General features: G+C 38.9%; 4 protein-coding genes across 5 annotated transcripts; 1 reads left to right on the forward strand and 3 right to left on the reverse strand.

The window, feature by feature from the left end:
- Nucleotides 1-181: 181 nt before the first annotated feature.
- dnaja1 (DnaJ heat shock protein family (Hsp40) member A1) lies at nt 182-5586 on the forward strand. 2 transcript variants are annotated; one of them, XM_043248106.1, is made up of 9 exons: nt 182-340; nt 716-868; nt 1045-1225; nt 1441-1545; nt 1722-1949; nt 2026-2140; nt 3278-3393; nt 3775-3875; nt 4286-5586. In XM_043248106.1, the coding sequence occupies exons 2-9, from the start codon at nt 737-739 to the stop codon at nt 4508-4510; spliced, it is 1203 nt and encodes a 400-aa protein (XP_043104041.1). In that variant the 5' UTR covers nt 182-340; nt 716-736; the 3' UTR covers nt 4511-5586. The 2 variants fall into 2 exon arrangements, with proteins under 2 accessions (XP_043104041.1, XP_043104051.1); XM_043248116.1 differs by lacking the exons at nt 3278-3393; nt 3775-3875; nt 4286-5586 and adding an exon at nt 3055-3270.
- A 181-nt stretch (nt 5587-5767) lies between these two features.
- On the reverse strand, nt 5768-15942 carry smu1b (SMU1 DNA replication regulator and spliceosomal factor b). The gene is made up of 13 exons (XM_043248092.1): nt 15626-15942; nt 14968-15178; nt 14720-14872; nt 13846-13956; nt 13677-13754; nt 13450-13578; nt 12845-12964; nt 11109-11225; nt 10131-10258; nt 7784-7910; nt 7525-7692; nt 6988-7140; nt 5768-6746 (listed from the first exon to the last, which is right to left on the reverse strand). The coding sequence occupies exons 1-13, from the start codon at nt 15649-15651 to the stop codon at nt 6648-6650; spliced, it is 1620 nt and encodes a 539-aa protein (XP_043104027.1). The 5' UTR covers nt 15652-15942; the 3' UTR covers nt 5768-6647.
- A 940-nt stretch (nt 15943-16882) lies between these two features.
- rps6 (ribosomal protein S6) lies at nt 16883-20567 on the reverse strand. Its single transcript, XM_043248130.1, has 6 exons — nt 20491-20567; nt 19876-20007; nt 18692-18902; nt 17670-17816; nt 17207-17364; nt 16883-17024 (listed from the first exon to the last, which is right to left on the reverse strand). Exons 1-6 carry the CDS (start codon nt 20494-20496, stop codon nt 16929-16931), a joined length of 750 nt encoding a protein of 249 aa, XP_043104065.1. The 5' UTR covers nt 20497-20567; the 3' UTR covers nt 16883-16928.
- A 549-nt stretch (nt 20568-21116) lies between these two features.
- LOC122345057 (cerberus-like) lies at nt 21117-21971 on the reverse strand. The gene is made up of 2 exons (XM_043238887.1): nt 21537-21971; nt 21117-21419 (listed from the first exon to the last, which is right to left on the reverse strand). The coding sequence occupies exons 1-2, from the start codon at nt 21918-21920 to the stop codon at nt 21195-21197; spliced, it is 609 nt and encodes a 202-aa protein (XP_043094822.1). The 5' UTR covers nt 21921-21971; the 3' UTR covers nt 21117-21194.
- Nucleotides 21972-23493: the final 1522 nt, after the last annotated feature.

Genomic DNA, 23493 nt, shown 5'->3' on the forward strand with positions numbered 1-23493 from the left:
ATCACGCAACGCTATAGGAAAGTAAACGGTAACTTTGTATATATCTTTGGCGATTATGAAACTTCATTTGCCAGCTAGTGATTTACAGGTGAAAGAGAATGATCGCCCAGGGAGTTGTGAAACGCTGATAAAAGCAATCGCTGTCGACGGAAACACGGTAATTCAACCGCCTGTCATACGTCACTACGTACAGTAGGTGGCAGAAATAGGTCGCACAGCAATCAAAGTTCAATAACGCTCCACAAGAAGAAGATACAGAGCGCTGCTGGAAGATTCTGGAAGTCTCTTGTTTGGTACACGGAGTCATAAGACGAGAAGGGATTTCACCTTAATATTCACGGTACTTGACGATTTATCAAAATAAAATGCTACGGCACGGATCACGTGATTGTTGTCTTGGGTTTGTTTCTTTTTGCCACGTTTTTTTAATGTGAAATTGTGTCTTTTAGGAACGGACATTGTATAGCTTGCCATTTAATTTCACGTGATTTGGGAAAAAAATGTGTTAACGCGGCTAAAATCGGTAGTTTTAAAACGGTTGGTCAGATTAAATACGTGTGAACATAGTGGTCAGCTTAACGTAATTGCAACTGATTTCTACGAACAAGTGCTATTGTATCATAACGCTGAAGAGTAATTCTAACACGGTTAATACAAATGAAATAATTATCCAACTGTCAACTGTGTTTTTTAAAAAAATGTTTCTTTTGACTAGATTAACCTGTTGGGGGCAACTATGGTGAAAGAGACTGGTTTTTATGATATGCTGGGTGTGAAGCCTAACGCCAGCCCTGAAGAGCTGAAGAAGGCTTATCGTAAATTGGCATTGAAATATCACCCAGATAAAAATCCAACAGAAGGGGAAAGGGTAAGACCGTCACGTTATCAGTGTATAATATTAGTATACGTTTCCCAATAATTCCATTATGTTAGTGATTTTTGTCATTTGAAAATGTATAAAGCGATTTATAGATCATCTGGGTCGTCTCCAGTGTGGACCTTGAGTTTAGATTTCATGTCTCCCTCACTGTTCTGTATTTCCAGTTCAAACAGATCTCCCAAGCGTACGAGGTGTTGTCAGATGCCAAGAAGAGAGAAGTGTACGACAGAGGGGGCGAGAAGGCGATTAAGGAGGGAGGAAATGGCGGGCCGAGTTTTGGCTCCCCCATGGACATTTTTGACATGTTCTTTGGAGGAGGGGGTCACATACACAGGGAGAGGAGAGGTGAGCGCTTGTCTTTCTCACCATGTGTCCATCCAATCCATGTTGTTCTTGGAAGATTTTGTGAATGCTACAAAGAGTGTTTTTGTCCAGTTAACGCACAAGTTATTCCTAGATGTTCTCGTTTGCACTTTCCGAGGACGTCAAATGTTCTTACATATGCGTTCCACTTCGAATAATTCGTAAATGACTACACATTTTGTGGCTGCCCTGCACAGGAAAGAACGTGGTGCATCAGTTGACTGTGTCTTTAGAGGAGCTTTATAATGGGGCCACCAGGAAACTTGCTGTCCAGAAGAATGTAATCTGTGATAAATGTGAAGGTAATTACTGACTGAAATGTATGTATTTGTATAAGCGGCCGTCATCTGAACTTCATTATGTTGTAATATTTTTAACGCTACCATTCACAAATTTGGGGTATCTTATACCTAGGCTTCAATTATCTCTGGTAGTATTTTAAAAGTCAATTTTTATTTATTTCTTTATTACACTACAGGTCGTGGGGGCCGTAAAGGGGTGATAGAAGTGTGTCCTTTGTGTCATGGGGTGGGTGTCCAGGTCAGGTTACATCACTTAGCACCTGGCATGGTGCAGCAGATATCAACGGTCTGTGCCGGGTGTCAGGGGCAAGGTCAGCGACTGGGTCACCGCGACCGCTGCAAAACATGCGCTGGCCGCAAGATACTACGGCAGAAGAAGATTCTTGAGGTGCACATCGATAAAGGTAAAGGTTCGATCCAAAGCTTCTGTTCTCTGTAGCTTGCTACTTTTTGTTTATGCTCGATTATGTGTTATCGCAGGTATGAAAGACGGACAGAAAATAGTGTTCCATGGGGAGGGTGACCAGGAGCCTGGCCTTGAACCTGGAGACATCATCATTGTCTTAGATCAGAAAGCACATCCGGTTTTCACCAGGTAAAACCGCTCTGTAGACGTCAGCAAGAAGTTGAGCTAAATTAACATGACTGGGTATTAATACGGAAGTCTCTGTTAAGCACCGTTGGTAACGCTGAAGTTAGTGCTGATTACGATGTCCTGCATCGTATTTGCTGATTGCAAAAATACTGCCTAGTAAAGTATGAAAGACGTCGTTTGAATACTCCCATCTGGCATCTGTGGTTCAATCTGAATTTTATGAAGCGAAGACAGTTTGTTCAGCAATTCATCTGCTCTGCTTCACCACAGCGCCGTTTTGGAGACTTGACGTAAGTTTTGTACGCAGTTCCGATACGTTTTCTGTTTGTATTTACACTTTGATTGGATAGAAAACGACGTATCGCGCAGCACAGCTGACACGGAAGAGAATATGCCGTTTTATTGCAATACAAAAAGTATTCCCGTCGCTTCATAACGTTATGGTTGAACCACTGATTGCAGATGGGCTGTTTTGATATTGTCTTTTATACTTCTGGGCCTTGACGGTGTTATTTGCTTGGCAGTCGATGGGACAGTCACAAGCCTCCTATTTTCATCCAAAATATCTTACATTTTGTTCTGAAGACAACAAAGGTTTTACGGGTTTGGAACGTAATCGTACCCTTTATGGATCTACGAATAGTTGGCAGTTATCTTAACTCTAAGAAGATATTTAAGTTGATTTGTTTTTGATAAGAATCTCCTTAAAAAAGAAGATTTTTTTTGTGAATACAAAGTAGTCTTAACATTTTGAAAGTAGCAAATAAGAAAATACTTATTATGTGGATCCAGCCCATTTATGTAAAGCTCTTTATTATGTACATTTTCTTATGAACTGACATTAAATTAAGTTAAGCAAATTTATCAAACTACTCAAATTGTTCATTTTTTTTTTTTTTTTTTTTTTAAGTCAGAATCATCATAATTAAGTCTCGCAAGTCAGGCTTGTCATTGATGATAATGTCCTGGAGATGGCAGCACAGCTTCACTTTGTTTTAAGATTTATTTCTGTTGTCTTCATATGGGGCAGCCCATTACAGTACTTGCTCATTTAGACGATTAGGCAACAGAACATATAGAATATATATTGATATTATGTAAGAAACGTAATGATTAACATTTCACTTCTCCTCTCAGACAAGGAGAGGATCTCGTCATGAACATGGAGCTGCAGTTGGTAGAGTCATTATGTGGTTTTCAAAAACCTGTTAATACACTGGACAGCAGAACTCTACTCATCACATCTCATGCAGGTGAACCATCTTACATGCATATTCAAGCTCTGCATGCAGGTTTCTGAAACATCAGTGTCGTGTTGAATCAGTGCTCGTGTACAAGTCATCGTTTACAGCCTGGGGGACGTTTCTGTCTTGAACATGGAAGCATATCCACTCTTAAAGATGATCTTGCCGAGGGAGAATGGCAGGAGTGATATTATGCAACCTTGGCAGATGGCACACCTTATGGCCATTGTTGCCGTCGCCTTTTCCAGAGTTCCTACTCCTTAGTGCTTTATTGACCTTGTATATCACCTTGTTTATCACCAAACATTCAGTCATGTGTGGGATATCACTTCTCGAAAACTGTAGATGTGTAAAGCAAATATATTGTCTGTCTTTTTGTTGAATTAACAGGGGAGTTGATCAGACCTGGAGATAAGAAATGTGTTCTGAACGAAGGAATGCCCATGCATCGTCGGCCATTTGAGAAAGGCAAACTCATCATCCTTTTCAACGTGAGTGCCACGTTTTGAATAGACCTTTTCAATGCAGCGCCGTCACTGACCCATGAACATTTCCTGCTCATTATCAAGCTTTTTTGAAACGGTAACAGAGGTGCTTTAGTCGTTACCAACATTAACACACTAAATGTGGACCTTTCTGAATTCTTAGAGGTTATGGAAATAGTGTTAAAAGGGGGGGGATTTCAGATACAATTTTCTACATTTTTCTTTTTTGAAGAACTGACATAAGTAAAGCTAAATACACAAAAATGAAAACATATGTACTTTTTGATAAACGTTTGCAGCGGTAAACATTTTTGAGCAAATACATAAATACTTGACCTACATTATCTTGCTTTTTTCCCCCCTTGCTCTTCTCACAATAATTTGCATAAACTAATTGTGCCAATTCTCTTCTTAAGGTTGTCTTCCCTGAAGAGAACTTCCTTCCGTTAAACAAACTCAAGGAGTTAGAAAGGTACTTACCTGAAAAACAGGCAAACATTGAGCCTGACAGCATGGATGATGACCTCTATATATATGCTGACCTCGAAGACTGTGATCTGACCCACGAACGCCACCATTACCACTATATAGAAGAAGAAGACTTTTACCCGTCTGGAGGTGTGCAGTGCCAAACCTCATAGAGATTCCTGTCCCTTTACCCTCCCTCCCTTCTACAATAAATGCCACCTCTGCTGGAACACAAGGAAAAAGGACCAAGAGGAAAAAAGTTATTTACCTCTCAAATAGTTCTGTGCCTAGAATAAGACCTCTTAGTGCCGACCTCTTGTGTCATTGTTTGAAACTTCTCATCAAAACTTTTGGGTAAATAATTTGTGAAATAAAAAGTCAAATGGTTCCGCTGAAGGGACAGGCTGTGGGAATTTGTGTAGCAGTAACTGCGGAAACGGAAGGGATATTCAGGTCAAGTTGTGCCATAGTCCCAGAAAAATTCATCACGAAAATGTATTTACTTGGAAAATGTATTTTTCTTCATCAGTTTGGGAAAACATTACGATCTTTGTGGTGTTTTGTTTATTGCCAGTTAATTGTGGGTTACGTGTAAGACTTGGATCTTGATGTTGTTGGAAATTTGGTACGTGCCGGTTTATTGCAAATGTTTTTTCTAGAACATTTTGAACTAATAGGAGGGTTAATAATGAAGGTTTAAAATGCATTTCAACTAAGAACATTTTACGTTCAAAATGATGGCAGACCATCTCTTAAAAGCCTTACTTTGTAGAAAGTGATATTAGTTAGCTTCTTAATTGCCTGATATTGTTTAGAATCTAATACCTGGTAACTTTTCATGTTACTGTTTTCGTGTAACTAAGAAATAATAGCCAAGGATTTTATCAAAACTAAATCGCATTGTGTTTGTTTGCTATTTAACGATCAACGATGATATTAAATCCTTTTTAGAAGGAATTTATTTATCTAAATAACTAAAAAAAAAAGCTGTCTACATACCTCTGCATAAAATCAGTCTTAAGAGCGTTTGGAAGGTTTGCAAATTAAATGTTAACTCTGCCTAAATTTGGAAGACAAATGCAAATGCACTTTTATCCCAATTGTTATTTTCGTTTTTGCTAGCATATAGTCTTATAATTATTTTATTATCTGTGTTGACTGAAGATTAATTGAAAAATGTGGGATTTTAATTATGACCAATAACTTTGCCATTTGTAGTTCTATTTATAAAATAAATGTCACAATATTATTCATTTAGTCATTTTGGTTTTTGGGGGGCCTGGGGGACTGAATATTTGGCTAATTATGGCACAAAAAAAATCACGTTCTGCATCTTGTATATCAAGATGTCTCTACAGCTTTATTGGAGATCTGCAAATATCAAGCAATCCAACATCTAACTGGTTAATGATGCATCTTAATGACAAATCTTCATTAAAAGATCGTCATGAATTATTCATGCTTGAATTTTAATTAAACTGCAGCAATATCAGCACATTATTTACCAACACTGCAAGATACTCAAGAGACTTACACTGTAAAGTAGTGTTATACCAATATTCAACAAAAATTTTGAATATCCTCGATAAAAAATAATCTGTAATTATCAGAATATAAACATACTGATTACTTCATACAGTATTGCAATAACTGCATAATATGTTCACCTGCATGCAGTACAAGTAGATGTGCTTGGTTGAGTGTTAAAACACACTGAACCGTTATAATCAACACAATATTGTACCATATGAATTCTAAACATATCAGAATTCTAAATGTACACAAGTACAAATATGTGAAAATGTCCTCAATGAGTCCAAGACTAGTGCGAGGTCACATTATGAGCGGGAACACAATAATTATTTGTCTTTGGCCAAAGTGATCAAAGAAATTACATACATTCACGTGTAAGATCTCAAAAGAATAGTCTGGAAAGAAAACCAGTATATTTACCACATTAATGTCGATGCTAAATCTTGCATGCAGATATTATCACAGACAATACTACAAAGCCCTTAATAATAGCAAAAAGACCAGTACATCCATGCAGTTTTAATTGTTCTCCACTAGAAGTTTCAGAGGAACGCTAGTTTTACGAAAATTGGATGTCGTTCGCTTCAGATGTCGAAGAGGTCCTTCATCTCAGTGCATGATGCTAAGGTTCAACAGAAACGTGAATGTTTTGGAGCACTTTAAATGGAAGACCGACGTCATAGCAGGCGTATAAAGGCAGAGACATATATGTATGTGTGCTGGAATACCACAAGTCTGGAACATAAAACACAAGTCCGTATTATGAAAAGACGAGACTCAAGGCTTCCAGAGTTTGAGTAGGCCATCCTCGCTGTAAGTGGCGATGAGATTCTGATGGGGGTGGTGAGTTATGCCGATCACATCTTTTTCATGTACCTGTGGAGGATGTACACAGAACAGCGCTCATTTATATTAAAGCACAGCCGATTTCTACATCCAATTCAGTATTGATACATCTCCAACTAGTCCTAATTAGAGTTACAGCCAATGTTTTGGACATGAATGCCAATTGTTCTGTAATACAGAGAAGACGACTTTAGCTGTGAGCCTATCGCACTTCACCGAACTAAAACGGATCTCGTGGATATGCAGCATGTGCTGTGAGGGCGGACGGTACCGTGAGGGTTCTCTCAAGCTTGCCAGTGATGGTGCTGAAGCAGTACAGCACATAGTCTTCTCCCACACAATAAATCCACTCTCCACGTGGAGACAACGTGCAGCAAACAAAGTCTGCCCCCTCTCTTACTCCTGAACAGAAACTCCTCATCACCTGGGAAGGGTAAGTAAGCGAAAGTGCAACACAAATGGATAAGGCACGCTTCAGAGAGCACCAAAAAGCATGCAAGAGTGAGTCATCAAGTACGTCAAGAAAAGAGTGGGTGAGACGGCGGAACAGGGTACGCCTTATACGCCATCAGACGGTCTGAATAATAAGTGCGTAGCTATTTTTAGCAAATCCCACAACCTGCATTGGAACTTTGCTGCTTTTTTTAAACTTCTGCTCAACGCTTCAGCCTTTTAGTCAAGCTTTCTGATTCATAAATGGTGTTAATTCGTGCCATTTATGCCAAATACGCGTTCACTCTAGTTTGTCCACTTTAGAACAACCGTGAGGAGCATGCAGAGTATCTTGCCGGTTAATTTTTGTTCTCACCTGGCCGTGAATGTTCGTAACAACCACCGTGTTGGTCCTATTGCACACTACAAAGTGCTCGGGAGTCTTTGGGACAAGCACAACGTTGTTAACGGTGATGTCCGTGCCCTCGGGAATGTCAGGGGTTTTTATTGTGTGGGTGCAATCCATTGTCTTCATGCTCCAGACCTGAAAGAAAAGACAGTTAATCTGGGAAAAACCACAAAAAATGAACATGCATAGGCTATTACGTGTAGTTCACCACAGTATGAACACTCACCTTTACTGTGCCATCTGCTGACGCGCTGATGATATGGTGGCCATCGTGTGAGAAGATGACGTCATTGATGTGAGCCGTATGGCCTCTAAACTCCTTCAGCATTTTTCCTGATTTCAAACCATGAAGCCTGATCAAAGAAATCCAAGAGTTAGAAATATAACCACAATTCACAAATTCAACCTCATCTTACAATGTCATGAATCAATCATTATCATTAACAGAAGACAGCTAAACAACTTTTGTCGGCAAAACCTAATTTCTTCAAAACCTAGGTAACAAAAGACTGACACAAAACATAAAACGTTATGAGGCAAAACAAGTTCGTTATTTCGATGTCGTCAATCAGTCGTTATTATCAAAGCTCAAAGAGAATATAAACATCACAAATCAAGGTCATAACAGAAGAGGCAGGGGGGAAAAAAACAAAACCTTTCTCTGCAACTTTCAACGTGATTCTACCATCTTCACTGAAAAATACTCTTCTCTCATGCACATGAAATTCCACCCACATGCACCATGAGAGTCTAGCACTGCCGCCCAGCCGCAGAACTGCTGCAGTCAGGACTGAGAGAGAGAGAGGGAGAGATTTTCGCTCTGGGCATGTGATGGAATATTCCTGACGACTCTTAACAACTAGACCTTGATTCATTTCAGTTTGGTCCGACTCATCTCTCTCTCTGACCACAAAGAAAACAAAAATACATCATGTATATACCCGTCATTTGTTTTGTACACTTACCAATTCCCTTAAATGTTCTACTTTTCTAATGCAATCTCTGATCCAAAGATGACCGATGACATAAACAAACAAGAAAGGTAACCTTCTATACATCATCTTTAAAGCCAGACTGGCATTCACGTGTCACACACACTACTGAGAGCATAAATCCAATTCATTGCAAAATAGGAGGGGCAAGTATTTATCAATAAGTGGCCAATAGCAGAGCAGCTTGCCATTTCACCCCCACCCCTCCCGTTCTCTATCCAGCTAAGGCGCTGGAATGACAAAACGTCTGCCTCGGTTCGCTGCCGTTTTGGTAGCTGAGCAAGGAACAGAAACACATTATCGGTGCGTGCTGCCGCTCTCACGCACGTGGCCAATCATGCTTCTTTCCACCCACATGCACCACGAGAGCCTAGAACTGACACCCAGCTGTAGAAGTACTGCAGTCTGCGAGAGAGGGAGAGATGCTGAGTCTAGGCATGTGACGGAATATTCCTAATGATGTTTAACACCCAGACCACGACTTCTTATTTCGTCCTCCTCCCCCGCCGTTTCTGTCTACAAAGTATCCATGGCAAAACATTTCACTAAGGTAGCCTACTGTTCCTGCTGGCACTTGGTTATTGCATAGCAACTGATCATCTTCCTTCTTCTGCATACAATATGCTATTGTGAGATCCACTCCTTCTGTATTTTTCCACTTAGCACAGTAATTAACTTAAGAGTAGCAAAAAAATCTGCGGTAATGCACCTGCGGAATGAAAATGTGTGGCTAGATTCACAAAATATTCCTGAGAATGACATTCTTCCATGCTGTTATTTTCTAAACCTTGAGAACTTTGGAATGTGCTAATGTTAACAAAGTTGTGATTTTAATAATGCATTAGAAAATTTGGCATTAATAATATTGGCATTAATAAAATTATATATATATATATATATATATATATATATATATATTGTAAAGTATATATATTAGGCTAATTATGGTAGTTCTCCATCAAAATGATGATGTTTTAAAATCGTGCTATGCTGAAATCCTTTGTAATTCTCTCATGTATCACCAAATCTTGACTTTAGGTTTTGAAATCTTTTTTTTAAAAAAAGGCAAAAAAACTAACAAACTAAACACTAAAAATACAAAACTCACTCAAACTAAGGTAAATAATCTCAGAACAATGAGGCTTTTTGTGTAATTGAAAGAAAACGAGTTCATAAAAGTCCTAAAAAATTCCTATATATATATATATATATATATATATGGTGCTTTTGAAAACTTTTTTTCTCTCCAGGGTGAGGTTGATTATAGACTAACCTAACATAATATAAGTGTGAGCTGTTAACAATGCACATGATAAATCAGTCTTTCAAAACGGGACTTCAAATATTAATAATAGGAATTTACAGCATTAATCTGAAGTTACTCCAAGGGTCAATATTGTAAACAACGATCGGTTATAATTATGCACGGTGTGATTTTTTTCTTTTGTGCCCTTGGAGTGGGTGTCAAATGGCAGCCACTAAAATCATGAAAGAACTGAGATCAGAAACCATCGTCAGCACAAACGCGAACACCAATTACTCAAACACAAGAAACAAAACGATTTGTAATATATGTAGAACCTGATGATCTGGTCAAAGGAGGTACTTAGTAATTGACTGCTGTCCTTGTTGAAGCAGACACAGGTGACCGCTTTGCTGTGGGCTCGTTCTATTCTATTCAGGCACGTCCCGTTCAGAATCCTCCACACCTGCAATCACAAAACCATACATCTTATCACATAACTGAACTGACGGTGTACAATGAGAGCTCATTGGGAACATCATCATTCAATGAAGATGTAAATGTTTTTTAGCAATTTGCACTATGAAATGTTGAATTGGGACAGGGACTTTTAAATAATAATGATAGATCAGATACTCTACTGTTCTACATGTTCTAAAAAGGACTTCAGTCACAACTGTAATCAGATGCTGTATGATTAAAAGGCTAAATATAAAAAGTGCTTACAGTGTTTAATTAACATCAGACTACTGGTCCCCTGAGATTGAGGTCTCTTACAATACATCTGAAAAGCCTAAAGGGGTCGGTACGATTTTTTTAATGTTTTTGAAAAAAAGTGCTCATCAAAGTTGATTTGATCAAAAAAAAATACTAAGAACAGTAAATATTTTTGTAGAATGATAAAAAACAGTTTTGCACATAAATGTATTTTAAAATGCAATTTATTCAGCAGCACCAATTTTTCCAGTCTTCAGTGTTCTAAAAACATGAGATGAATGTAATGCTCATTTCTTTAAAAATATACTGCATACTTTCCTGATACCAAACTACATGCTGTAGTCAACAACATAAAAACAAGAAAGACAGCATTCATTTGTTTTTCTATGTGATAATGACTAAGAATGCCTCCCGCTTCTACCCTTTCAAGTATACGTCCAATGATATTTCACTCAAGATAAATTAAAATCGATGCAAAGAAAATTATTTGTCAATTTGAAAAATATTAATGATGCGGTTTCAAAAGGAATAATACTAGATATTCTGTACACCAGTAGACTACACGTGGAAAAGCTGATCAGTTAACTGAAGGGCCTTACCTGTATCTTTCCATCCTGAGCTCCAGAGGCGATCATGTCAGAGTCGTGACTTACTGCCAGACACAAAACAGCCTCATCCATCATCATGAAATTATCCTGAGCTTGGTACTTCAGATCCTATTCACACAAGACACAAACAGACCGTATTTAACCAACAAAACGACATGAAAACATGTTATAATAAAAAATAAGGTCAACCAAGGTTTTACAACCACATGATTGGTTGACGGGGATAGTAGTATTATTATGAATTTCATATTGTATGCTCAAATTCCCCAGTAGTAGTGAAAGTCCGTATCTGAGAATGGGGCAGGATTTATTTTTGGCCCCAACTGCCTCGACTCAACCTAACAGACGTCATAGAGTGTTGGGGTGACCCATATTCTATACCTCCGAGGATTTAGTAGAAACCAAGGCTCTCCCGATAGAAAAATTATGCCGTACTAAATGTGAGAATTTATTTTTTGGCCCCAATAAACAGGCCTAGGACAGCGTAAGTGCGTTGCCTCGTTCGTGCATCAAGGGAATGATGTTCTTGAGCCGTGTAGTTGAGAAGATCCAAGCTTTGAGCGTACGGAGATCAATATAAACCGAATATAGATTAATTACATTTCAAAACATTTTAGTAAACACACTGCATATTTGCCAGAGAACCAGGGAAGAACTTGCTGGAAAGACAGCCATCTCTGCTACACTCCATAAACCGGTACGGTACAGTGATTACACCAAGTCGTTTATCAAAAGGCAAATGAAAGTCATGAAGTTTTTTATTAAAAGAACTTAAAAGAGTTTTATTGTCCATTTACAGCAAATCATTTAGTGCGGTTTACAACATTCATAGCTTGTTATTCTTTTGGTGATGATAACCAATTTAATTCTGTCTCCCCATCCTCTGACAACCAGTTACAGTAACCTCGTGAATCATTTGTCTGGCAAGCTTTAATCCCTGGATGAATGCCCATCATAAAGCTGAATATATTGAATACTGGTGTGCCGCCGTTCATCCCGGCCAAGGAGCACCCTTGCCAGTGCCTTGTCATTTCACTATACAGCTCAACGATTTCATCTACGCAGAATGCCAAAAACCCTGGGATCACATTGGACAAAGACCTGTCATCTACAGCAACGTACTAACAAAAGTCAGGACATGGTACAGAGAGCATTTGCAGAGTCGCACATTTCTCAACAAAGAAGCTATTGAGATTCTGGAAGAGGTCCTGGTATGCGCTTGTCTTGACTGTGACGACTCGCTCGTGACTGACCTCACAGCACATTTAATCAAACGTCTGCAGCTCATCCTGAACGCTGCAGCCTCTGCTATGCTCTCTCCACCGGCCCCCATCCAAGACAGAATATATGTGGCAGAATATTGACTGTTTGAAATAATGAAATGAAATAATGGTTTTTAATGTTTTTGAAAGAAGGCTAAATTTAAAACTGTCACATGTTACGAAGTATTATAAGAATTTTAAATAAAAGATGCCTTTATTCGTATTATTTACAGTGTTGGGGTTACATAAAAATGTATTAAAATAGATTATTTATTTTAAAATGTAAAAAATGCACGCTTGGTAAGCATAAGAGACTCAAAATAAAAAATATTCTAATTGTTCTGAACTTCTGACCAATAGTGTATATACAAATATTATATTATTGCATATAATATTAATTATTACTTCGTTGTTAATTTAATTTTTAAATATGTTTTTTTTGATGGGCAGCATATACTCACTCACCTTCCGAATTTTACCAGTGGTGAAGTTCCAGACTTCAATGAAACCATCAACAGATCCAGTAATCAAGTACTGTCCATCAGGAGAGAATCGCGCACACTCTACATGGGACTTTGGTCCAAACTGTATCATACATGCACAAACAGAAAATAAATACATAAAAACATACATAAATACATTGCATTCACTTTGACAGCTCCGAAAACGTGTTTTTTTAAATGATTTTAATCATATTATATAAACACATTTTTATATTTTTGTTAATATCTTAGGATTCTCTGGATCTCAAATTGAAAACGCCTGACCTAGACGAAACCAGCCTGCTTTGGGACACTGTAAACCCTCCAAAAATATGTTGATATGAATCCAAAAGTGCGGTGTGAAAACGAGCAAGATAGAGTGCAAGATACAGATGAAAGCCTCAGGTCACAAAAGCAATTAAATGGGCACATGCTGAGCCCTGCAGCATGTAGGATATTCAGTTAAGATAACTTATGACGCAAACGGGAATAGCATCCATCAGTTCTAACGTTCCATCTTAAATTAAAACATTTGCACCACCTTTTTCATACAGTAAGAATAATCCGACACGGTTGTGTTTAGAGCACCTTTATGAGGCGACTGAGCTGAGTTGGGAAGCGCTCTTCCTCCATGTCTTTCAGTGCACCTTTGCCCCGGAACAGTTCCAAAGACATACCTGGAGGTAAGAGACCCTGGTGCTGCTGCCACTTCAGTGACTTCAAGACAAAAGTGTGGGAAACAGAGAAAATGTATAGCATGTAAAGTTGAAAAAGTACTTTTTTTTTTTAACCAGGTAAGTTTTTTTTTTACTCACCAGCATTGCTAATGAGCCAAACTGCCTTAGTGCTTTGGTTTCCTGTAACCTGTATAAAGCCCCCTCACATATACGGCCCTGTAAATACAAAGGACATGGAATGCAATAGACATACAGCATGCAACAGGTTACGACAAAAAAAAAAAAAAAAAAGGAAAAGCTAGCAAACCTGGCCCAGAAGAGCCATGAGACGAGAAGGTGGCACCAAACAGACTTCTCCTGCAAAAGCTTGAGCGATAGCCAGCCTGCGCTTTTCTTTACTGCTGCCCACTTGATACGCCTGTAGGCCAGTGGAAAGACCCATAAAAGAGGAAATCATCGTTACACAAAAATAATATAAATGTCATTTTTTCCCACCATATTTATAAAAATGGATGCAGCCTTTTGTAACTTAAATTTGCCTGGCTTCTAGTACGATACATTTTGATAAAATAAAAAGTATCTATCTGACCCTGGCCTGCAAAACCAGTAAATAGCATGGGTATATTTGTAGCGATAGACAACAAAACATATGGGTCGAAATGATTGATTTTTCTTTTAAATGGCAATAACTTTAAGAACTTCGGTTGGACAACTTTCAAGGAGATTTTCTCAACATTTAGATTTTCTGCACTCTTAAATTACAGATTTTCAAATAGTTGTCTCTGCAAAATATTGTCCTACCCTAAAAAAATAAATAAAAAAATAATCAAATGTTATTAATTTATTTTTAACAAGATTTTAACACAACTACACGTATATAATTTTTTATTAGTTTAGTTTTATTTTATAACGTTCAGGATGTGCTCGTTTTTGCAACAAAACCGTACATCACTTTTGACTTGCTTCTTTTGTACAAAAACGTAATGAATAAAAATAACTATTTTAACATGAAAACGAGATATCTCAAAAGGCAATTCAAGTAATGTTTTGTTTACATGTGAGGGGTACGGCTATGGCAACCCCTGTACTGAAAGGTAAAATATTAATTTCCCGGTCGTTCATACATCCAAAAATCTCGCCTAAGCAATGAAACCAGTCAACGACACAGTCGAAACACTTGCCTCTTGCGAGTCAAAAACAGGCTTGGTGAGAAGGCTCTCCATGTGCGAGTAACGCTCGGGTTGAGTGTGCTTCAGCATGATCATGGGATCGGTTTGCTTCAGTAAACACTGAGCGGCTCCCAGCTCGCCCAACTCAATCAGCTCCAGCACAATCTACACACACAACCAGTCCGATAAGAGAGCGGGCGTGAACGCAAGCCGGATAGCATACACGTAGAAAGCCTCCTTTGCTTTTGTTTTTTTTTTACCTGTTCGTACAGGTCAATGAGCAGCTTGTCGGGAAGTTTGAGATACTGGATCGCTAGCAGCACGATATCCCACTGGCCGTTGTTGATGTCTGAGATGAAGCTGTCGATGCTGTCCACCGTGTGGAGCGACACCGCCGTCTCCTCTTGAAGCATCGCCAGAGTGCGGTGCAAATTATTTTCCTTCAGATACTGCATGATCAGACGGATCACGCTGCGAAAAAGTTACCGCGTTAATACGAGACGTCGCCTGAACCTCACAAAAAAACAGCCCGCATCTGTATTTCAATGCAGGGACTCGTCGCATCACTTTTATTAGCTGTTAGGGTTGTGCAAAAACGCCGCTTAACTGAACCCGCTGACTAAGAGCTGTTTTAATTACTCGATTCTACTCGAAACTTTTGCTTAGAGCAGTGACCGGTGAATGTTTATCGCACCGTGCATTTTAGTAAAAACACTGACATTGCATTTTTATTCCTGACATCACACAGTTCGCGCAGTTACAAAAATGCTTCGTTAGTTATATATATGCATAATAAAACATCTGATTCTTTTTCTGAATTCACAGGATCGTTATTCACTTTTTGAAAGCTTATCAAATACAAGGCGTTAAATGCACTAATGTTATTGGTTGCGTCAGAAGCGAATAAGCTTTACTTACTCCGCCGATTCCACTTCGAGGTCCATGGCTGCGAGGTTGTCGATTAAAGCGGGCTCTAGATGTCTTGTGGCAGTCTTCGCCAGCGCTGCGCTGTGTTGTGTTGGTCCTCGGCCACGTGAACACCGTGTGCCCGTGACCGCCCAATACACGTGCTGTTGTATTTATTGCTCACACGTCTGAAATCACAGAAACCCCTCACAAATTGTTGCGGATTTTTGGGAGGGCGGATTAATGACGCGTCTGGAAAAATTAATGGAAAAAAACAAGCAACGTTGCCGTCAGGTGCCGAGTAGCGCGCAGGGAGATGGCGCATCTAAGACATAAAGCTGATGCATTTATTATAAGCAGCACAAACAGGTTCTTCAGTCATCATTTATGAGGAGCATACACGCAACCGCACAGCATATTTAACTGAATATATATATATATATATATATATATATATATATATATATATATATATATACATATGGTATTTTAGCAATCAACAAACATCCTTTTCCACACAGAAAAATCTATTTAGAATACAGAACACATCACAGGTGTCGCACCCCAGCATGGTTCCCGTATGGCAAGCCGTATTAACAGTATCTTGTGTTACTAACAGCCTACGTATTTCTCAGTTACTCTTGTTATTCAGTTGTGAGCGCAGTTCTTTTCATTTGGCCACTCATTATACATACTAGTTAGAGATTACCCGCACTTGTTGCTTTCGTTTCCAAATAATTTAGGAATCTGTGCTTTCGATTACGCGTTTGCATCTAAAGATTTTACGATCACAAACACACCTAGCACCAAATAAAACAGTAACTGGTAAAACACGAGCAAGTCAGAAAAGTTTATATCTGAACTAGAAATCCATGCACCGAAATCAATGACAAAAAACGACTATTAATAAACAGATACTGTCAGTATGGCCGCATTAAATGTTAAACGGCCTTCCATGTCACTAGCGAGCACGTCTGTTAGTATGAACGCATTGCCCCCCTGTGGTCGTAGAGAACAAAACATTCTCTGTCAGACAAAGCAATGAAAACAGAGGGTAACACATAAGGAGCAATACTAACCAGATATTTTTCCAACATTAACATTCAGATGACTTTTTATAGTGTGTGTGTGAGTTAAAAGGGTAGACACTTGACCAGTCATCTTGATTTACAAACCTCAATGTTTCAAAGTTAGGATTGAAAAATAAATGCAGAAAGGCCAAAAAAAAAAAAAAAAAAAAACCTTGCAGAATAATGAAGAGAGACACCATTTAGAACGTTCAACAAAATCATGTTTTATTTGTGAGGCACATGTCTCACTTCTGGCTTGACTCTGACTTGGATGTGGAGGCTCTCAGAGAGGAGAGACGGCGTCTCTTGGCGATCTTTTCTTGACGTTTCTCTTTGGCCTCCTATTTTTAAAAAAAATAAATAGTTACATTCTGCTTTTACAGCATACTTCATTTACACAAATGTTTGCTTTTTCAGTAATAAATTAACAGGTATTTCTTTTTCAGAAGTCAACAGAATTCATATACATGGCCAAGATAAAATAAGAGACACCCTTTAGAATCATCACTTAACAGCCACGTACCTTCATCCTCTTGGCCAGCAGTTTGGTGTATTCTGCGGCCTCCTCCTTGTTCTTCAGTGTGCGCTGCCTCTTGAGAGCAATGCGTCTGCGCTTGTGTTGGAGCACACGGGGTGTAACCAGGCGCTGAATCTTAGGGGCCTTAGTTCTGGGCTTCTTACCTGTCAAAAAAAACAATCAGTCTCTGGTTTTTACATTTAAAACCCTCCTAGTCCACATAGTAATAAATTAGATGCAGGAAATCTAATCCAGATTACATTCTTAACTGAGTGCAATTCAGTACAACCAGACAATAATATGAATGGACTGTTTTAACTGTTGGCACAACATTCAACTGCAATTGTGTGCCTTAAATAATACATACCTTTCAGGCATTTTTGTTTTAAATAACAGAAAATGCAGTTCTTTAAGCAAACGATAATAAACCTATTAGCTTAATATTCAAAATAGCATGATGAAATACTACCTTCTTTAGTGAGGGGTCTCCTGACCACATACTGCCTGACATCATCCTCTTTGGACAGGTTGAAGAGCTTACGGATCCTGCTAGCCCTCTTGGGTCCCAGGCGGCGGGGGACAGTGCTATCAGTCAGCCCAGGAATATCCTTCTCACCTGTAAGAAAAGGGAAAATCTAATTGATGCTGTGAAACAGGACACTTGTGGTGTGGATGCTTCTAGAGAAGGCGCGATTAATAGTAATACCGAAAACTGGGAATTTTGCGTTTCAGTACTTTTTGAACATTTCCGGCACCTTTAACACTACCATGAAAATACTGACAATCATAATGTCACTATAAACCAGAGTAAGAAATTTTCATACTGCTACTTCTCTTCTGACTTCAAGGTTTCTAGAAAGTCCCTGTTCCCATTCAAACAATATACTGAGTATTTATATTTGCTTTGCATATGCAAATAATTTTGGCAGAGCAATTCAGTACAACCAGCCACTAAGAATATAATCAGGTTGTTATCCGTTAGCAGCTCCACTGTTGCTGTAGGCACCATACTGTCCCCCCTTTAAGGTAGCAGTTCAACCAGAAAGGGTCTGCTAGTGCCATCTATGAATCAGGAGTCCATTTGCACTATTAAATGGTTCTTAAAATGACAATTCTGCCATTACTCATCCCAGTTTTAGATCTACAATAGTATTTGACCATACAATACTTGTCAAAAGGACTGAAACTGTTTGATAACCCTGCTAAATCTCTGCTATTATGTTCCTCTAAAGTCAGTCATAGAGACTACAGACTACACTACAGACCTTAGCCAGAGTAGAATCATATGAATGAAAACCAAGTACAGGTTTGTACTGTTTTTTGACATTGTTCTACAGCTGACAACTGTTAGTAAACAAACATCATAAACCGCTTATAAATTACATTTTCTAGCACTGTTATACGGTGCGTGCCATTTCAAAGACTGCAAGTCAGATTCCTCACAGTGGATCCACAGAGGTGTACCCTCTAATAACTTTCAGCTATACTCACCCTTCCTGACAATGACCAAGTTGAGAACGCTGAGGTTGGCGTCAACGATGCAGCCACGGACAGACTTGCGTTTACGCTCACCAGTACGGCGAGGGCGGTAGCAGGAGTGACCCTTGCTGAGGAGGAGACGCACACGTCCATGGGTCAGCACACCCTGCTTCATGGGGAAGCCTTGCTTGTCATTGCCTCCGCTGATGCGCACAACATAGCCCTACAGCAAACACAGTTATGTTATTTTCATGTCAGGTTTTCAAGTTACAAGTGCAGAGTTGTAAACATTGCCAAGTCCACTTAAATTCAAAATACACTACATGACTTCTGCCTCAAATGGCACTCTGGAGAAGATTTTGATAGTTGCTCAAAGTCAAAAGCGTTTGCAGATTATAGGCATTCAAGCTCGACAATTTCACACAAAAAAAAAAAAATCAAAGTGAGATTCAAGACAAGACAAACACGTTTGACATTTTGAGATGATTTTAAGACTAGACACTACACTACTTCTGCCAGATTTGCAGTGTGAGGACAGTCTGCAAGTTTAGGACAGTTTGATGGATTTAACAGAGAAAGTGCATTAAAACTGAAACTAAAAGCCTGAACAATTCACTGAAGAAAGCCTGGCAGAGCGATGCAATACAACCAGCCACAAATAATATGAACAGGTTGCTATCCAGATAGAAGCTCCACTGTTGCTTTTGGCACCACTGTCCCTCCTTTTAGACTACTGATCAGCCAAAAAGGACTTGCTAAAGTGCCACAAATTAAGGCCATCTAGTCAACTTAAACATTCAACAGATTAAGTTTAGGTACATTTTAACGATGGAAAACACTACACTTGTGTCATTGAGCCGTTGCTAGTTTACGTTCAAGCAAGTCTTCAGATTTTGGGCAGTCCAAGTTGACATTCAAGAAATTGCGTTTGTTTTTTAGCTTTAAGACTATGATTTCATCCTGTTAAAGGACAGCAAGCCTATTTGATTCTTTGAGCTGATTTTAGTATACATTGTTTTCACCTGGCATGTTAACAGGATGCATTTGTAACGTTAGATGCCCACTTTGGACTTGAGTACTCCACAGCATTTCAAACTTTCGTGAAGAGCACAACTTGAAGACTCGAACGTCAAGCCTTTACGCTTTACATGACTTAAGTGCTAGAAATTAAAACGACTTAAGTTGTAATTACTTACCTTCCACTCATCGCCCAGAGAGTCTGCGACCACTTCTGTGGCCATGCGCTTCTCATAGAAGATCCTCAATTTGCGCTCATCATCAACTTCTATCAGCTTCTGGCAGCCAGTGGCGGGGAACGAGATATTGAGCTAGGTGGACAAGTAAAAAACAGATCTTATTGAGCCGCATGTTGTGGTTACAACTGTTATATACCAACCGGTGCTAATTACGTTAGCGTCTTCATTTGACACGTCTCTGCTAGCTAAACAAGCGCTAATGCTACAGCATGATAGGAGGACGCCGAATACATGCCTGCTAAACGTTTCCTAAACGTTGTATTTAAAAGTTATGAATATAGCGATTGAGCTGATTTATGTCCCTAAGCTCGCGTGAATTTCCTACTTCTGTAAAGGGTTCACTGCATGTCTACTGCGGGGGCTGCCATGTTGCCGCACTTCCATCGCTGCCCTGCTAACCCGACAAAATCAGCATCCATCCCTCACGCTGTTTGGGCCTAACTCGATTACTAAAATCTCATCGAATTGATTTGGGACTGTATAATGGAATTCACTGGATATTTTCAGCCCATTGTGAAAAATAAACTTACTAAATAGCTTTTTCAGTCTTCCTACCTTCATTATGGAGGACTTTCTCGCCTGGAGTCCACCACCGAAAAGAGACCGGATATCCGACTCGAAGTCTCACATAGACTTCTAGGTTATCGCGAGATTACGTTTTGTTGTTTGAAAGAGCGGGCGCTAGTACCGTTTGAGGCAAATAACTTGAAAACTACAAATACCAGACGATAAAACGACAGATACGATGCTTTTCATTGATCAAGTGAAAGCAATGCTTTACACTTTTTAACTACAGTTTTAACAGTGAACTGAATGTTGTACTGAATGTGTATTAGTATATTTCATATATTTATGTTACCCACATTAAGTAAAAAACATGTTTTTACAGCATTGCGTAAATAATCAATTTTTATCGCAAAAAAACCACTGTGCGAGCTAACAGCTGTATTTATTCCCCTGACATCTTTACATTTCCTTTTATGAACGCTTGCTCAGATTATCAGTGTGCAAATAACGTACGATTTGTGATATTAAGACATCAAATATTTACTATTCAACAGCAACCAGAAACAACAAAGTCAGTATATATGAGACACTTCACACAGAAACAAGTTTAATCGGTTTATTTTATTTTACATGTTGTCTTTCTTTTTTCTAGTTAATTCCTGTATTCTCCCACGTTATGTTTCATCGCTTTTGAGGGTATTTAATACTCCTGGATCAACCAGTGCTAGACCCTTATGATAGGAATATTGTGCTTATTTTGTTTTACATTGACAGTCTTCTATTATTTTTACAACTTTTATCATTTCCGCGTCGTCAGAGCATTTCAGCTTCACTGTCTTGAGAGTGATGACAACCGGCGAGCAAACAGAACAAGGAAACGAACCTCCTTCATCACCCCTAGAGGGCGACGAGGCACATTTTCCGAAACACACGTTGTTCTGAAGCTCCAACGTTTCACAGTTTTCTTGGACGATCCTCTGCGAAATAATAAAAGAAACACCGTTTCACGTTTACAAAATAAAACATCGGCAAAACGTTCATGCAATGCAAAAACGCGCACACTGACACTGAAACTCTCTGCTCGCAAACACTACCTGAGAGAAAGTGAGCGCTCGACACTGTTCTTGACGGACCTCGGCGCTCCTGAACGGCAGCACGTATCTGAAGTCTGATTTTCCTCGAAACAGGAACTGATTCCAGAATTCTTTCGCGTTTGTGGAGGACGGCCTGTGAGCGGAATTCACTGTTGGGTTGGAGATCTTAGCACTGTCCTGCAAGCTTATGCGCAAACGTTCTTGTGCGTTTTCTAGACTTGCATTTCCCAACATCACCGTACTTGTCGGATATCCATCCCTTCTCGGGTCGGGTTGTAAAATTTCACGAGATCCATGTGACTTTTTAGTCAAACGCGACTGAAAGGAGATTCCGAATACCCGCGTTTGTAAGGTAAAAAATAAAATGAAATGAGCGGAACGCATGGTCTCGACGCAAAGGGCTGCGGGCCGAACGCAAGGTCCGTCCAAGCGGCGTTTGCTTTATCAGGCGCGAAACCAAATGTTACAGACACCTTCCCAGACATCAAAGACACAAGAACTACGATACTGAGCACATTGCGTTGTGTTTTTCTTTCTTTTAAAGCAAGGAACGTAATGGCACACGTTTTGCAAAGAATACACAAAAGCACAGGCACACAAAAATGACAAATTAAGGTATTATAAATAAAGGCATTCGTGTTAATGAATAACAAAATGGCACTGTACAGTTTTAAAATGAAATGCAAAAATAAATGTGAGGAACATAATGCTAATAAATACTCTAGTCTTTTATAAAGTTTCAAAAATATATTATTACATTTCAGAACAAATAATATAGGTCACAATTGTATGTATATATATATATATATATATATATATATATATATATATATATATATATATATATATATATATAATATTCAGACCCCCTTAAATTTTTCACTCTTTGTCCTATTGCAGCCATTTCTAAAATCATTTATGTAAATTTTTTCCTCATTGATGTACACAAAGCACTCCATACTGACAGAAAAACACGGAATTGTTGACATTTGTGCAGATTTATTAAAAAAGAAAAACTGTAACGTCACATGGTCATAAGTATTCAGACCCTTTGCTCAGTATTGGTAGAATCACCATTTTGATCTAATACAGCCATGAGTCTTTTTGGGAAAGATGAAACAAGTTTTTCACACCTGAATTTGGGGATCCTCTGCCATTCCTCCTTGCAGATCCGCTCCAGTTCTGTCAGGTTGGATGGTAAACGTTGGTGGACAGCCATTCTCAGGTCTCTCCAGAGATGCTCAATTGGGTTTAAGTCAGGACTCTGGCTGGGCCATTCAAGAACAGTCACGGAGCTCGGTTGCTTATGTGTTTTTGGTGTGCTGTGCATTACAGTGTGTAACGACAGTATTAGTAGCCTACAGTCAATATTATTTATCATTTTGACATAACAAATCCCCTCATCTGGACAGTCTCAATCCTTCTCATAATGAAACCTTAACCTTAAATATTTAGCATTATGTTCCTAATGTGCTTGTCAGCTCTACTCAAGAGTCAGGGTTAAAAGTGTAAACGTAGGCCTAAGGCAATAGCAGAGCCATAAATGCTCTCAATTAGTCTGTCACGGGATCAGCACTAATGAAAATTACACTAAAGAGAGCAAAGGATCGTTTAACATAACGGAACTATAGCACGGTCACCAATGATCATGTCTCAAAAGAAGAAAGATGATTGAAAAGTTAGTTTTTATTATTGATGAAAATCAATTAAGTCAACAGGGGCTTTAGCTAATGCTACTGCCTCAGAGTGAACCACTTCACGTTTATTTTTTCTGACTTTGTAAAAATATGTCCATTCGTGAAGAAGTTATGAATGTAACAATAATTACCCGTCAGAATTTCTTAACAAGAAACAGACATGAACTCGCAAAGTTTGTCTATTCTCATGCTGTCCTGTTCTTATGAGACAGCGCGCGTCGTTTAAAATCAAACATTTAAACAACAGATGAAAAATAGAG

Source organism: Puntigrus tetrazona, chromosome 1, assembly GCF_018831695.1.
Source record: "Puntigrus tetrazona isolate hp1 chromosome 1, ASM1883169v1, whole genome shotgun sequence".
Lineage (NCBI taxonomy): Eukaryota > Metazoa > Chordata > Actinopteri > Cypriniformes > Cyprinidae > Puntigrus > Puntigrus tetrazona.